This window comes from Dromaius novaehollandiae, chromosome 1 (genome assembly GCF_036370855.1).
Source record: "Dromaius novaehollandiae isolate bDroNov1 chromosome 1, bDroNov1.hap1, whole genome shotgun sequence".
NCBI classification, from domain to species: Eukaryota; Metazoa; Chordata; class Aves; order Casuariiformes; family Dromaiidae; genus Dromaius; species Dromaius novaehollandiae.
Genome location: NC_088098.1, coordinates 90367949 through 90380924, shown reverse-complemented (window position 1 = coordinate 90380924; position 12976 = coordinate 90367949). Strand labels below are relative to the sequence as shown.

The 12976-nt window shown below is 43.4% G+C and overlaps 2 protein-coding genes across 3 annotated transcripts in view; both read right to left on the bottom strand.

Moving 5' to 3' along the window:
* Nucleotides 1-5624, bottom strand: part of CD58 (CD58 molecule) — a 50317-nt gene extending 44693 nt beyond the window's left edge. The window contains exon 1 of one of the 2 annotated variants that reach the window (XM_064519934.1): nucleotides 5466-5624. In XM_064519934.1, coding sequence (XP_064376004.1) covers nucleotides 5466-5526 — 61 coding nt within the window. In that variant the 5' untranslated portion in view covers nucleotides 5527-5624. The remainder of the gene's footprint in view (nucleotides 1-5465) is intronic. The other variant, XM_064519940.1, reaches the window with a different exon arrangement.
* A 4086-nt stretch (nucleotides 5625-9710) lies between these two features.
* The window catches only part of POPDC2 (popeye domain containing 2), a 36712-nt gene continuing 33446 nt past the window's right edge, over nucleotides 9711-12976 (bottom strand). Inside the window, exon 6 of the mRNA XM_026103473.2 lies at nucleotides 9711-12962. The gene's annotated coding sequence lies outside the window, so the exon portion shown is untranslated. The remainder of the gene's footprint in view (nucleotides 12963-12976) is intronic.

Sequence of the window (12976 nt, the reverse complement as noted above, 5' to 3'; positions counted from 1 at the left end):
TCTGTGAATAGAGGGGGAGGTGAGAATCTCTGACAACTTCTGTGAGTTTAGCTCCACAGATGGATTTTTTTTTTCAGTATGGAAAGCCCCCTCCTCTCCCCTGTAGTCACATTTCTCTTCCATTTGCTGAATCCCACAGATCTCCAGCTCTGTCAACCCCGTTTCCCACTCACACCTTTTCCACTCCCCTTGTCCTCTGATTATTCATCCAGTCTCATACTTCCTACTATTTACCATTACTGACTGGATGAGTAATCAAAGGACAAGGGGAAACCCCAGTGCCTTCACTTCTGAGTTAAGGACAAAACCTGTCTGATCCAAAATTTTGCAGCTCAGGCCTGTTTCTTCAAAGACCTGAAACAGATGCTCTGAGCCCCAGTACTGTGCACTTCGCCTCTTGTCCCCCAAGATGTAAATGCAACTCTGAGGAAATAGGTCTGAATAAACTTAATGCTAGGAGTACCCACTAGGCTATATTTCCAGGTTGGAAAGGATACTCTGCTCTCTAGGAATGTGAATAGATTTGTGGATTCTTATTTCTGAGGCAACTTCCTGATCAGGGTTCTTCATTTTGCTCAAGTTTTACTTCAGATTATTTCTACATAAATTTATTCATTTAATAGTAAACAAACATATCAATAAAAATATTCCACAGCTGGACAGTCTGTCTGCGCACACTCCAGGATCAGGGTATGAGTACAGTGTCATCACAGCCACTCCAAATTCAACAGCAAGAGAATCAGCTTAACAAGTTTACTGATATTCTAACCAGCATAATATCCCATCTTTTAAGTAACACAGTACAGTGGTCAACATACTGGTCAAACTTGTATTCACACCTCTCCCATACTTGGTAACACCGCACCCTAAGAACAGCAAGGGGAAATTTATGATACACACAGCATTATTAGCAAACTTCAACTGCTCTCAGTTCTAACCACCACCCTGGATTAAGCAGAATGCTTCACTTCTGCTAAACAAAGAGCGCACAGTTTGTCATGCTGCTTCTTACTACCATTCTAGCACAAACCTGAACTCAAATCCATCATCCCTATGGCTAGGATAATAATACAGCCTTACAACCCAAGGCTTTTAACTTTGTACAGTCCTTCTACCTCACGAGCCCCAGTTCCCGGAAATTATCTCCAAGGAACATTATGACTTTATTAAACATTATTCAGTCACAGTTCTAATTATTGATTTAATCTTTTTTATAATAAAAGATTATGGATGTACAAGACCTTCTCTAGGAGCTAAAGAAAGACTGATCCCTGTCTTAAGAAAGTCTTTCTCATATGTTGTTCTAGAGCAGGGAAACTTCATCTATCCTGCAGAAGCCAAATGTAAGTCCAATAACAGAGCAGTACTCCAGGGAATTCACCATACACAAGAGGGGTCACTGCAGAACTGTGGTTCCCAAGCCTTTTTTTCCTGTGAGAGGCACTCTATGGGACACGAGTGGAAAAGAGCACAGAAAAACATACCTGTATGTTCTGTAGTTGTAGCATGACATACCCTGAGTGTACAAAGTTAGGAGACCCTAATTAACTCCTGCTTCAGCAAGATCTATCTAATAGACTCTTACTGCCTGTACTTTGAGGCAACCTGATTGAGCTAGTTCTGTGGTCATGAACATAATTAGCAAGGCCCTTCCGCAGGTCCCACATAGGGGAAGGCTGCAATGTGACACCCCTTGTTCTAAAAAGTATCAGGGTGGTTACACAAACAATTGAACCCACTAACTAGTGAAGGGGAGGTCCTGCTCTCCCTCCCCCTCTACCTGCTTTTCCCCTCCTTTTCTCTGCAGTTTCAGGGTCCTGCCCCTTTGCCAAGCTCACTGGACTGAGCCAGTCCCATTCATCACCTTTCCATTTTTTTGCCAAGTTACATTGCCACTAAGGCACTGAGCTAAATTCAGTGAATGACCAGGCCAACACATGGCAGCACGAGGCAAAGGGAGAGAGGAGGGAGAACTGGGCATCCCCACTGTTGGCAAAGGTGAGCTATTAGAAAAGTTCTCTGTATCTTGTGAAAATTTACCCTCGGAGTTAGAACACTGATTATGCTTGATCTCTGTGCTTTGCTTAGGGACACAGAGTTGACTTGCATTTAAGCCTACCCTTAACTGCTTAAAAAAAAAAAAAAAAAAAGACAAAAAACAAAAAAAACACCTTCACATCCTCTGGCCACTTACTCCCCACATCTGCATGGCACTCCCTATGCTGCACTAGCACAGTCCTTGTGTAGCTATACGATCAATAGGACTGAGAAAATGACCTGGCCAAATAATAACTTTTTTCCTTTGACTGAGTTACTTTTTGGCCAGATCATCTTTGCAGTTCAGTTCATGAAGAACTGCACAAACACATGGCACAAGAGAGGGAGCTTTTTTTTTCCTTCCTGTGGCAGCACCAGCTTAAACATATAAACTATAACCTATGTCGCTTCCAAACCCTACATCACCTAAATGGCCACACCACCATGAACACTCTCAAACCTCTCTCATGAGGTTGTAAACTCATAGAAAGGCCACTTAAAAAAAAAAAAAAAAAAAGCACGCGCACACACACATACGGTCAAATCACTGTTTTTTGACAAACACCCTTAACCACACAGCGAACTCATGGGACCAAAGGAGTCTGTACATGTAACCCAAAGATGATCTTGAGTTTCTCATGACTAAGACCATTAATGATATTAAGCCAAGAAACTTCTAGCAAGATTTTTCACTCTTTGTTCTGCTTGTAATGTTAACTACCAACTGCCCCAAAAGATTTCTTTTTTTATGATATAATAGACACAACTCTGGAGGCAATGATTTATTAAGAGCTTTTAAGCAGAGGGTATGGGATTTTTGCATTTGTTTTTCCCTTGCTAGAAATCCAGAACTCCCTCTGTTTACTCAGGATTCATGAGGAAGGTAACAAGACTAGAATATCAGATATATGAAGCAGACACCTGATAGTTGGAAAAGATTTTTTCCATTCAGAGTATTTAAAACTCTGTGTTTAACATTTCTTTTTAGTTCAGTAGATTGCTAACACACTCTAAAAGCAAGCTGAAGAGAACATTTGTTAGTAGCCCTGATTTCCACCCACTTGTCCCAAGAGCTCATGATACAGCTCCAATGACATCTCTCAGTAAATGGAAAGACATAAGAAAAAATACTGAGCAATCCTGGTATTTCTACAGTCAAAGAAAATGTAGAAAAGAACATATGTTTGTGTACATGGCGAAAGAGAGGAAGGAAGTTTTTAAATAAAACTGAAAAGATCCAAACCTCTCAAACCGCTTAATGTAGAAGAAACAGACAGCCAACGTTTAAGGTAAGTTTGTTTTCTGTGGGGGTCAGTTAGAGGAAGTCAGGAAATGTAACCCATGATCAACACTGTGTAAGATAACTTCTGCTCTTACGTGAACCAGGATGTCTCCCTTTTAACTCAATTTTTGTAAAAGAGGTTTAATTGGGAAATTAAGCATTAAGGAATGCAGCAAAATACAAAAGAGAATTATTTCTAAGCAGTATTACTGCTTTTCTAAGTTGATGCTTGGAACACTGAAAAAGTTTTCCATCTGTCAAAAATGTATCACTACAGATACAGAATCCATCTACATGCTACTGTTCATTCATCTGGCTTACTTCCCTCATCCCCTGCGCTTTTGGGGTGAAGTCCATACTCTGCTAAAGTCACAGGAAGTTTTGTTGCCATCTGCGGTGCAGCTGAACATCCCCGCCAGCTTGAGTGGCGCTGCGATCCTCCTGCTGATATCACAGAAAACAACTTATTCACTGAGTATGGGGAGGGTGCAAAGATCTCTCTGTGGGATCCTGCAACAAACTACAGGATCTGGGCCATGGTCACTATTATTCTTTCATATACAATCTCCAGGATCCCAAAGCTGAATGCAACTTTGGCTTTTTGCTATGTAACTCTACAGCACATTGACACAGTTGTCCTGAGCAGCTGTGTCATGCCAACTTACTTTACATAAGATAGCAAAATGCCTTCACAAAGAAAATACTCTATTAATCATGCAATACTGACATTCATTTAGAACTTCATGAAACAAATCAGGAACTAGTTGCTGAGGCTTAGATCCCACAGCTGACTGTGGGCAGACTGATTCCTACAAGCATGCAGAGTCCTTCTCCATTGGTCCTATGCACTCTTACAGCGCTGGCTGAAGAACAGGCTGCAGAACAGAACTGGTATTTAAACAAAGCAAGCTGAAGACTTCTGGAACGCTATGGCAGGAAATCTCAGGGGGTTGTTCTGAATGCTTTGTAGCAGCAACTGCCATTTTAAACCATTAGGAAAAGCAAGAACAGATTGGTCTTTTTTTAAAAAAGAGGATGCAACACATCCTGTTTTAGGCACATCCAGGAAACTCCCAAAGCAACAAAAAAGTCACAGAGAAATCCCTTAGTCTAGAGAAATGATAAGAAAACGTATACAGAGCAAACCACGCTGCTTGGCCAATCTAGCAACAGCAGCCACGTCTGACAAGTCATGAAGGAACAAGAAACTTTGTATATCTGTCTTTAACTTCAAAAATGAGTGAGTTTTGATTGCATAGTTACCATGCTTACAGTCCTACACCAGTTTTCTGCTCCTCAGGCATATCGGCGGCATTCGGCTCCCATTTAGTATTTCATCAGATTTAATATTAGTAATATACTTCTACAAGAAAAAAATTATCTAAAAAGAAAATCACAGAGGACTTCCGTGATTTTTCCTTGAGAAAGAGATAATCTAGAAAACAAAACAGTCTTTTTTCAGTTACAAAATCTAACTCAGGCCACTGGGGCCGTACACTAGAAAGCAGGAATTGCAGTTTATCAACCAAAATAATGATGACAATCGCTTCCTACGATTAAGAACGACAGAAAAGAAAATAAACGATTAGGCACACAACTTGATGCATAACTTCCTTCAACACAATGCTGGAAAATGAAGCATGCAGCTCGGAGCAGGAGGGCAACACCACCTTCGCCACAACGATGTATGGCACCAAAGATCGCCCCGCAGCGCTGCCAAACACCGCAGCTGCTCCCGCAGCACGTATCTGCTCTCAGTTTTCCTCCGACCGCCGATGCGCGCACTGCAGCACCGCGGCACCCCCCAAAGCCCACCCCCCAAGCTTCGGGGCCTGAACTGCACCTGCCAAACCGCCCGCCACGCGCCCGGCCGAGCCCCCCCCCCCCCCCCCCCCGCCAGGACACCACGCGGCCGTTAACGGTCGCGCCCCGCTCAGCTCTGTCCCGGGACCCGCAGGGTGGGGAGGTGGGGCGACACCTCCGGCCACCCGCCGCCGTCTTAGGGCGCCCAGCTCCGCCAGCGGCACCCGGCCGCCGCCCCAGGCACCTCAGCCGGGGTGGCAGCGCGGCGGGAAGGCGAACGAGAGGGTGAAGGTCTGGGAAGGGCAAGGGAAAAGCCTCCCGCTGTGCCTCGATAACGACTCACCTAGCAAGGAGCCCAGCAGCAGCAGCAGCTCCCCCAACCCGGGCGAGGCTGGCAGGCGCATCGCTGCTCGCCCCAGCGGCTCTCCCGAGTACTCAAACAGAAACCGAAACGGGCGAGGAGCTGCGGCTTCCCGCCCACTAGCTTCCTCCCCGCCCTCCGCTATCTTCCCCGTCCACTCGGCGCCCTACTGCCCAGCGGAGGCCTCAGGGGCAGGGCCTTGCGGTTTCGCGGTGCAGCGTGAGCCTCTCCTCCGCCCGCCCCAGGGGGGCTGAATTACTGAGGTTTCTCTGGAAACCTCAGCCCGCCTTTAGAAAAAGGGGATTTCAAAATATGGCGTTTCTTGGCGGGTCGAGACTACCGGAGCAGAGCTGGGGTGTGAGGTAGCATTGTAAACTAGGGTTTCTGGTTCTTGGAGTGGGGCACCAGAAAGCACCTGTGGCTGAAATGGAAGTGTTGCACTCAGAATAGGGACATTTCAGCTCTGTTGCCCCAAAAACATGAATTTAAAGCAATTTAATGTAGAATGGGATTCACAAAACAAATTTCAGCAATTAACATGAAGCTCACCACCTCAGAAAATTCTGATCATCAAAACCTGGTTTTCAACACCATTTTTCCCCCAAATGGCTGCTATTCTTTTGGGGAGACACCTGGCAATGCCTCTTTCTGAGGGTTGGGCAGTTTATCATCCATCAGCTCTAACCTATGCTCATTTGTGTCACCTAAGGATTGACCAAGGCAGCATTCCCAGTGGGAGCCAGCTGGGCTGGGCTCTGTAGAGGTGACCATTCTGCCTGACTGAGAGGGAAAAAGAAAAAAGAAAACAGAGACCAAGTTTAACTTCTAGGAGTTTCCCTCAACCCCACCTGCTCAAAACCCCATTCACATAACTAAAACAACCTGAATTACACTCCCTGAGCGTTTTGCCAGTGAATGGCCTTTCGATACTGCAGAGCAATTTTGAGAAAGGAAGGGAAGACACCACAACACTTTGGGAAACTTAACAATCAGCGGTGTGAAGAGTTGTTACTCTGCAAAATACTCCAGCAGCAGCTGTGACCCAGCTTTCCTCCCACGGCTGTGATTGGCTGCTGTGATAAATGGATGCTTCAGTCTCTTTTCCCTGTATTACACTCACGGTGTACTATCCAGACTGAGAAAAATACAGCTGTTGGTAGGGCCAACTGCACATCTTATATCCTCAAGGCATGCTCAGTTTCCAGGAGCTTTACTGCCTGTCCCAGGTGAGACCACCACAGTGCTAGTGATGGATAGGGAGGCTCTCATGGCAGGTTCATCCCTTGGCTAACTTTCTCTGCACACTAAGTCCAAATGTTCACTGCTGAGCAACTGTGTCAGTCTATTTACCACCCCTCACAGGGACCTCAGCTCTGCTCTTCATGCAACAGTGCCTGCAGTGGTTCAGAGAAAGCTAACAAACACAGCAATCTCGAACCAGAGGACCTTCCAAAATCAACCTCAAAGATGCTCCAACACTAAGTCTTTTTTCCCTCCCTCTAGGAATTACTGAAAGCTCCCTTGGTTCATCACTAAAGGCTATAGCATGAGCTAGAATGGTACTGTACTCTGGGCTGAACTATGCCATCTCATTCAGTTCCTGTAAAATCAGAATAATACTGAACAATTCTCCATAGCCATGTTGTAACAACAGGCTTACTTCCATGACTCATAACTGGCATGCAATTGTAGTCTGACCCATCCCATAAATTCCTTTGATAGAAACTAGCCATTTCAAGTCAGAAATTTCAGTGATAGAAACCCACAGACAACTTTCTGTCCCTCAGTTCTCTTTCCCTGTTTTCAGTCTCTGTCAGGTGTCAAAAGGGAGCCCCATTCACTGAGGAGGTTCCAAGTGACAATATTTACACCAGAAATGTAGTATGGCCACCTCCCTGTAGTATAACAGTGGCAGGAGCAGCTGTTCCCTGCTGCTGGCCAGTCCTCCTGCCAGGTAAAACATTCTCCCAAGATGTCAGAGGCTTTGGGTTCAACCTTTTTGCCTGGGGAGATGCCAGTTCCCACCTTACACACTACAGGCACACCTCGTATTATTGCACTTCACTTTATTGCGCCTCACAGATATTGCGGTCTTTACAGATTGAAGGTTTGTGGCAACCCGTGTCAAGCAAGTCTATCAGCACCATTTTTCAAACAGCACGTGCTTACTTCGTGTCTCTGTGTCACATCTTGGTAATTCTAGCAATATTTCAAACTTTTTCATTATTATTATATCTGTTATGGTGATCTGTGATCAGTGATCTTTGATGCTACTATTGTAATTGTTTTGGGGTGCCATGAACCGTGCCCATATAAGACGGCGAACTTCGTTGATAAATGTTGTGTGTGTTCTGACTGCTCCACCAACCGGCTGTTCCCCTGTCTCTCTCCCTCTTCTCGGGCCTCCCTATTCCCTGAGACACAACAATATTGAAATTAGGCCAATTAATAACCTTGCAATGGCCTCTAAGTGTTCAAGTGAAAGGAAGAGTCGCACATCTCTCACTTTAAATCAAAAGCTAGAAATGGTGAAGCTTAGTGAGGAAGGCATGTCGAAAGCCACGACAGGCCAAAAGCAAGGCCTCTTGCGCCAGTTAGCCAAGTTGCGAATGCAAAGGAAAAGTTCTTGAAGGAAATTAAAAGTGCTACTCCAGTGAACACACAAATGGTAAGAAAGCGAAACAGCCTTACTGCTGGTATGGAGAAAGTTTTAGTGGTCTGGATAGAAGATCAAACCAGCCACAATGTTCCCTTAAGCCAAAGCCTAATCCAGAGCAAGACCCTAACTCTCTCCAATTCTATGAAGGCTGAGAGAGGTGAGGAAGCTGCAGAAGAAAAGTTTGAAGCTAGCAGAGGTTGGTTAATGAGGCTTAAGGAAAGAAGCCATCTCCATAACATAAAAGTGCAAGGTGAAGCAGCAAGTGCTGACGTAGAAGCTGCAGCAAGTTGCCTAGAAGATCTAGCTAAGATAATTGATGAAGGTGGCTACACTAAACAACAGATTTGCAGTGTAGACAAAACAGCCTTATATTGGAAGGAGAGGCCATCTAGGACTTTCGTAGCTAGAGTGGAGAAGTCAATGCCTGGCTTCAAAGCTTCAAAGGAGAGGCTGACTCTCTTGTTAGGGGCTAATGCAGCTGGTGACTTTAACTTGCAGCCAATGCTCATTTACCATTCCAAAAATCCTAGGGCCCTTAAGAATTATGCTAAATCTACTCTGCCTGTGCTCTATAAATGGAACAACAAAGCCTGGATGACAGCACATCTGTTTACAACATGGTTTACTGAATATTTTAAGCCCACTGTTGAGACGTACTGCTCAGAAAAAAAGACTCCTTTCAAAAGATTACTGATCATTGACAATGCACCTGGTCACCCAGGAGCTCTGACGGAGATGTACAACGAGATTAATGTTGTTTGCATGCCTGCTAACACAACATCCATTCTTCAACCCATGGATCAAGGAGTAATTTCGACTTTCAACTCTTATTATTTAAGAAATACATTTTGTAAGGCTATGGCTGCCATAGATAGTGATTCCTCTGATGGATCTGGGCAAAGTAAATTGAAAACCTTCTGGAAAGGATTCACCATTCTAGATGCCATTAAGAACATTCATGATTCATGGGAGAAGGTCAAAATATCAACATTAACAGGAGTTTGGAAGAAGTTTATTCCAACCCTCATGGATGACTTGGAGGGGTTCGACACTTCAGTGGAGGAAGTAACTGCAGATGTGGTGAAAATAGCAAGAGAACTAGAATTAGAAGTGGAGCCTGAAGATGTGACTGAATTGCTGCAATCTCATGATAAAACTTTAATGGATGAAGAGTTGCTTCTTATGGATGAGCAAAGAAAGTAGTCTCTTGAGATGGATTCTACTCCTGGTGAAGATGCTGTGAACATTGTTGGAATGACAACAAAGGATTTAGAATATTACATAAACTTAGCTGATAAAGCAGCAGCAGGGTTTGAGAGGACTGACTCCAATTTTGAAAGAAGTTCTACTGTGGGTAAAATGCTATCAAACAGCATCGCATGCTACAGAGAAATCCTTCGTGAAAGGAAGAGTCAACTGATCCGGCAAACTTCATTGTTGTCTTATTTTAAGGAACTGCCACAGCCACCCCAACCTTCAGCAACCACCACCCTGATCAGTCAGCAGCCATCAACATCAAGGTGAGACCCTCCATCAGCAGAAAGATTACAACTCGCTGAAGGCTCAGATGATGGTTAGCATTTTTTAGCAAGAAAATATTTTTTAATTAAGGTATGTACATTGTTTTTTTGACACAATGCTATTGCACACTTAATAGACTACAGTATAGTGTAAACATAACTTTTATTTGCACTGAGAAAACAAAAAATTAGTGTGACTTGCTTTATTGCGATACTCGCTTTGTTGCAGCGGTCTGGAACTGAACCAGCAATATCTCCGAGGTATGCCTGCACAGCCTTCCTGCAGGTTATGAGGTCTGGGCTAGCAGAGAGAAGGCTAAAGCAGAGACAGACACTGTCACTTAGAAACAGAGTATTTTAGGTTGAAAGGGACCACAGGACATCACACACACACATACACACACACACACACACACACTCAAAGCAGGTCCAACTTGTTCCTACTGCAGCTGCTCCACTTTGTAGAGAGCAATTAGGGCTCTGTGGGCAGCGAAAGTGAGAGAGAAACTTGAGCACAGTGGCTAGGACCCTCACCTGGGCTCTTCTGCTCTTAGGGACAACAGGGATACATGCCAAGGCTGCATTCTCCCTTCTTCTGCATAGTTATGTATTAGTACTAGATGGGGAGTGCATAAAGTATTCAATAAATATTCAGGGCAAAGACTGTTTTTCCTCCTTTTTTGTCTGAGTACCTAATCTGACTTGCCCATGCTTTTCCTCCCTCTTTGGCCAAGCTGATCTTTAATGTTTTATTTCCTACTGTCTGATAGGTAGGACAGTCTTCTGAAAATTAGCTTGACTTGCTTCTTGATAAGGTGAGACTCAAACCCAGATCCCCTATCAATCCTGGAGACAATATGTAGGAAGCCTAGGCTTAACACTAGGTTAGGCATTCTGCTGCAAGGGCAAAGGACAGAAAATACAGAAGCTGGGATACTAAACATTGCAGTGGTGGGGTGGATCTAGGCATTAACATGCAGTGAGCTAAGCTACACATGTATTTCATGCCCTCCCTCAAGTACAAAGACAACAGGGATTTTAAATAGTCATCATTTGCTTAAATCACACTTGGTTCTGCCCAAGGCCACGCGTGGCTACCCAGGCTGCATTGTTTCCATTACCAATTAATAGCTTTCAAATCTAAGTGAATTTCCCCATGAGCAGATCTCCACTTGACTGCTGGACATATTGCAAGGCTTATATGTCTCATTCAAGCAACAGCTTTGTGGGCTGGGAGATAACATTTTCAGCTGAATTAGGCATTTCTAGTGTTTGCTTGAATGTGCAGACAGGACAATTTTCAAATTTTTATCAAAAAGAATTTGTGCATAAAATTAAGTTTGTTTGCTTTATTTCTTTTTCTCTGACTCATTCTCAAGTGAATCACACTGTGCTTTGTGATAGTACACTGCAAGGAAATGTTTAAAAGAATCTAGTGTAGTTTAAAAGTCCCTATTGTTTAAAAGTCCCTATTACCTTTATAATCACTCCCATTGGGAAGAAAAATAAGTTATACCAGCACATGTTTCCGAACCAATATAACTGTAGTTACTGAGTAATTAAATTTGTAAACAAAAAAAGAGAAACCATCATAATGAAATAGTTTTACTGGTAAAAGTATTTTAAGCACAGAGGAACTGAATGTTTTTCTGTGATTGCATGTGGGACCATGACAGCATGCTGACACAATCAAAACTTTCCTGGAATTACTAAATCTGAGGTTACAGGGAAAAAAAACTGTGAAGAAACATATTTTTCACTTTTATGAAGATGAATCTCTTTTAGCATACTAGGATGTCATTTAACAACATTGAAACTACACACAGTACAAAACCAAATCCAACTGTACATCTTGCCTGCAGGTTTGTTTAATGGTAAAGTTGTAATACCAGTGCCTACCTTATATTACATGGCATTTCAGAACTTCCATAGAACTTGGCAAAGAGTAACGGTTGCATCCTATTGCAAAGAGGAAGAGCTTATTTTCCTAATTTTAAGTTAAAAAACGGAAAGCAGTGTTTGCTGTTTTTTTTAGGAGGTCCCCTTTGTTTTACTCTAAGGAATATGACATTTGCCATTTTTACCAGTATGCTGTTGCTCTGGAGGCTGAATTATGTTTTATGGAAATGTTACCGTTTATGGGTATGATTTCACAAGTTTATCTACCTGCTTCTTGATTATGAAATTATCTGGCTCAGTGAAATTCATGAGTGTAATGAAGAAGGAATGGGCCCTTTACAGTCTAAAGTTAGCTTTTGTCTTACATTCAGAGAATCCACCTGAGTCTAGTGCTGGGGTCAGAAAGAAGTATGAGCTGGAAGCCAGGAAATGGCTCTTTTTATTGCAATTTTCAATCTTGGAAAATGGACAATGTTGGCAACATCAGTAGCGTATTTGTGGAGACACTAAGAACCCACTTCTCTGACTGAATCCTGCATGATCATGAAGCCAAGTATTTCAGGATCAGAATGTATCCGTGTAAGTGTCTCTGGGAAGATGCAGATGGAGCAAGGCTTCAATAGCCCTCCAGGCCAGGCAGCTGTTGCTGCCTGTCTTCCCTGGAGAATGAGAGGAATTTCTCTGAGGATAGCCTTGGAAGTAAAGATCTTCTGCCTAAACCAGCTTCCCTTCCTCACAGCCTTTGGCCAGAGCAAATTGGGGCAAGGAAATTACTGCAGTATTTGTAACAGAAAATAGTATTTGATGCTTTTGGAAAGGCCTTTACTCATCTCTCTGATCAGACTGAGCCAATTTCTCCATATGTTGTTCAAATAAGCAGCTATAGAATAGTGCCTGGACAGGCATGTTCCTCTCACTACTACTTGCCATTTAACACAGGCCTGGGGAAAGTTGCCTTGTTCTTCAGTAAGAAGGACCAACATGCACCAGAGAGACTTAGGAAACAGATGTGCCCTTACCTCAAAGTCTAACGCAACCAGTGAGAAGGTACTGCCATCTCTTGAATGTAGTGTGACAGACGGACTCCTAGTTACACACAGACCTGGGTGTGGTTGTGCACTTAAACTTCCTGATCAATGTAGAGCCAAGCAGTGAAGTCTTATATTCAAAGGCCTGTTGGAAATATTTGCATGCTTACAGTATCGGTGCATAACTGAGATCATCCTTTCGATTTCTTGTAGTGTTCAAAATGCAGTCTCCAAAAAAGGCGAAGTGTCCCTGCTCCAAGAAACATACAGTCTGAGCATATCACAGTGGTTTGACCACTGTTTACATTTTTGCCTGTCTTTCACTTTTCAGAAGCAATCTGTCACTTTGCCTTTATTTGGCAGTCACTGGAACCTGGTCAAAGTAGA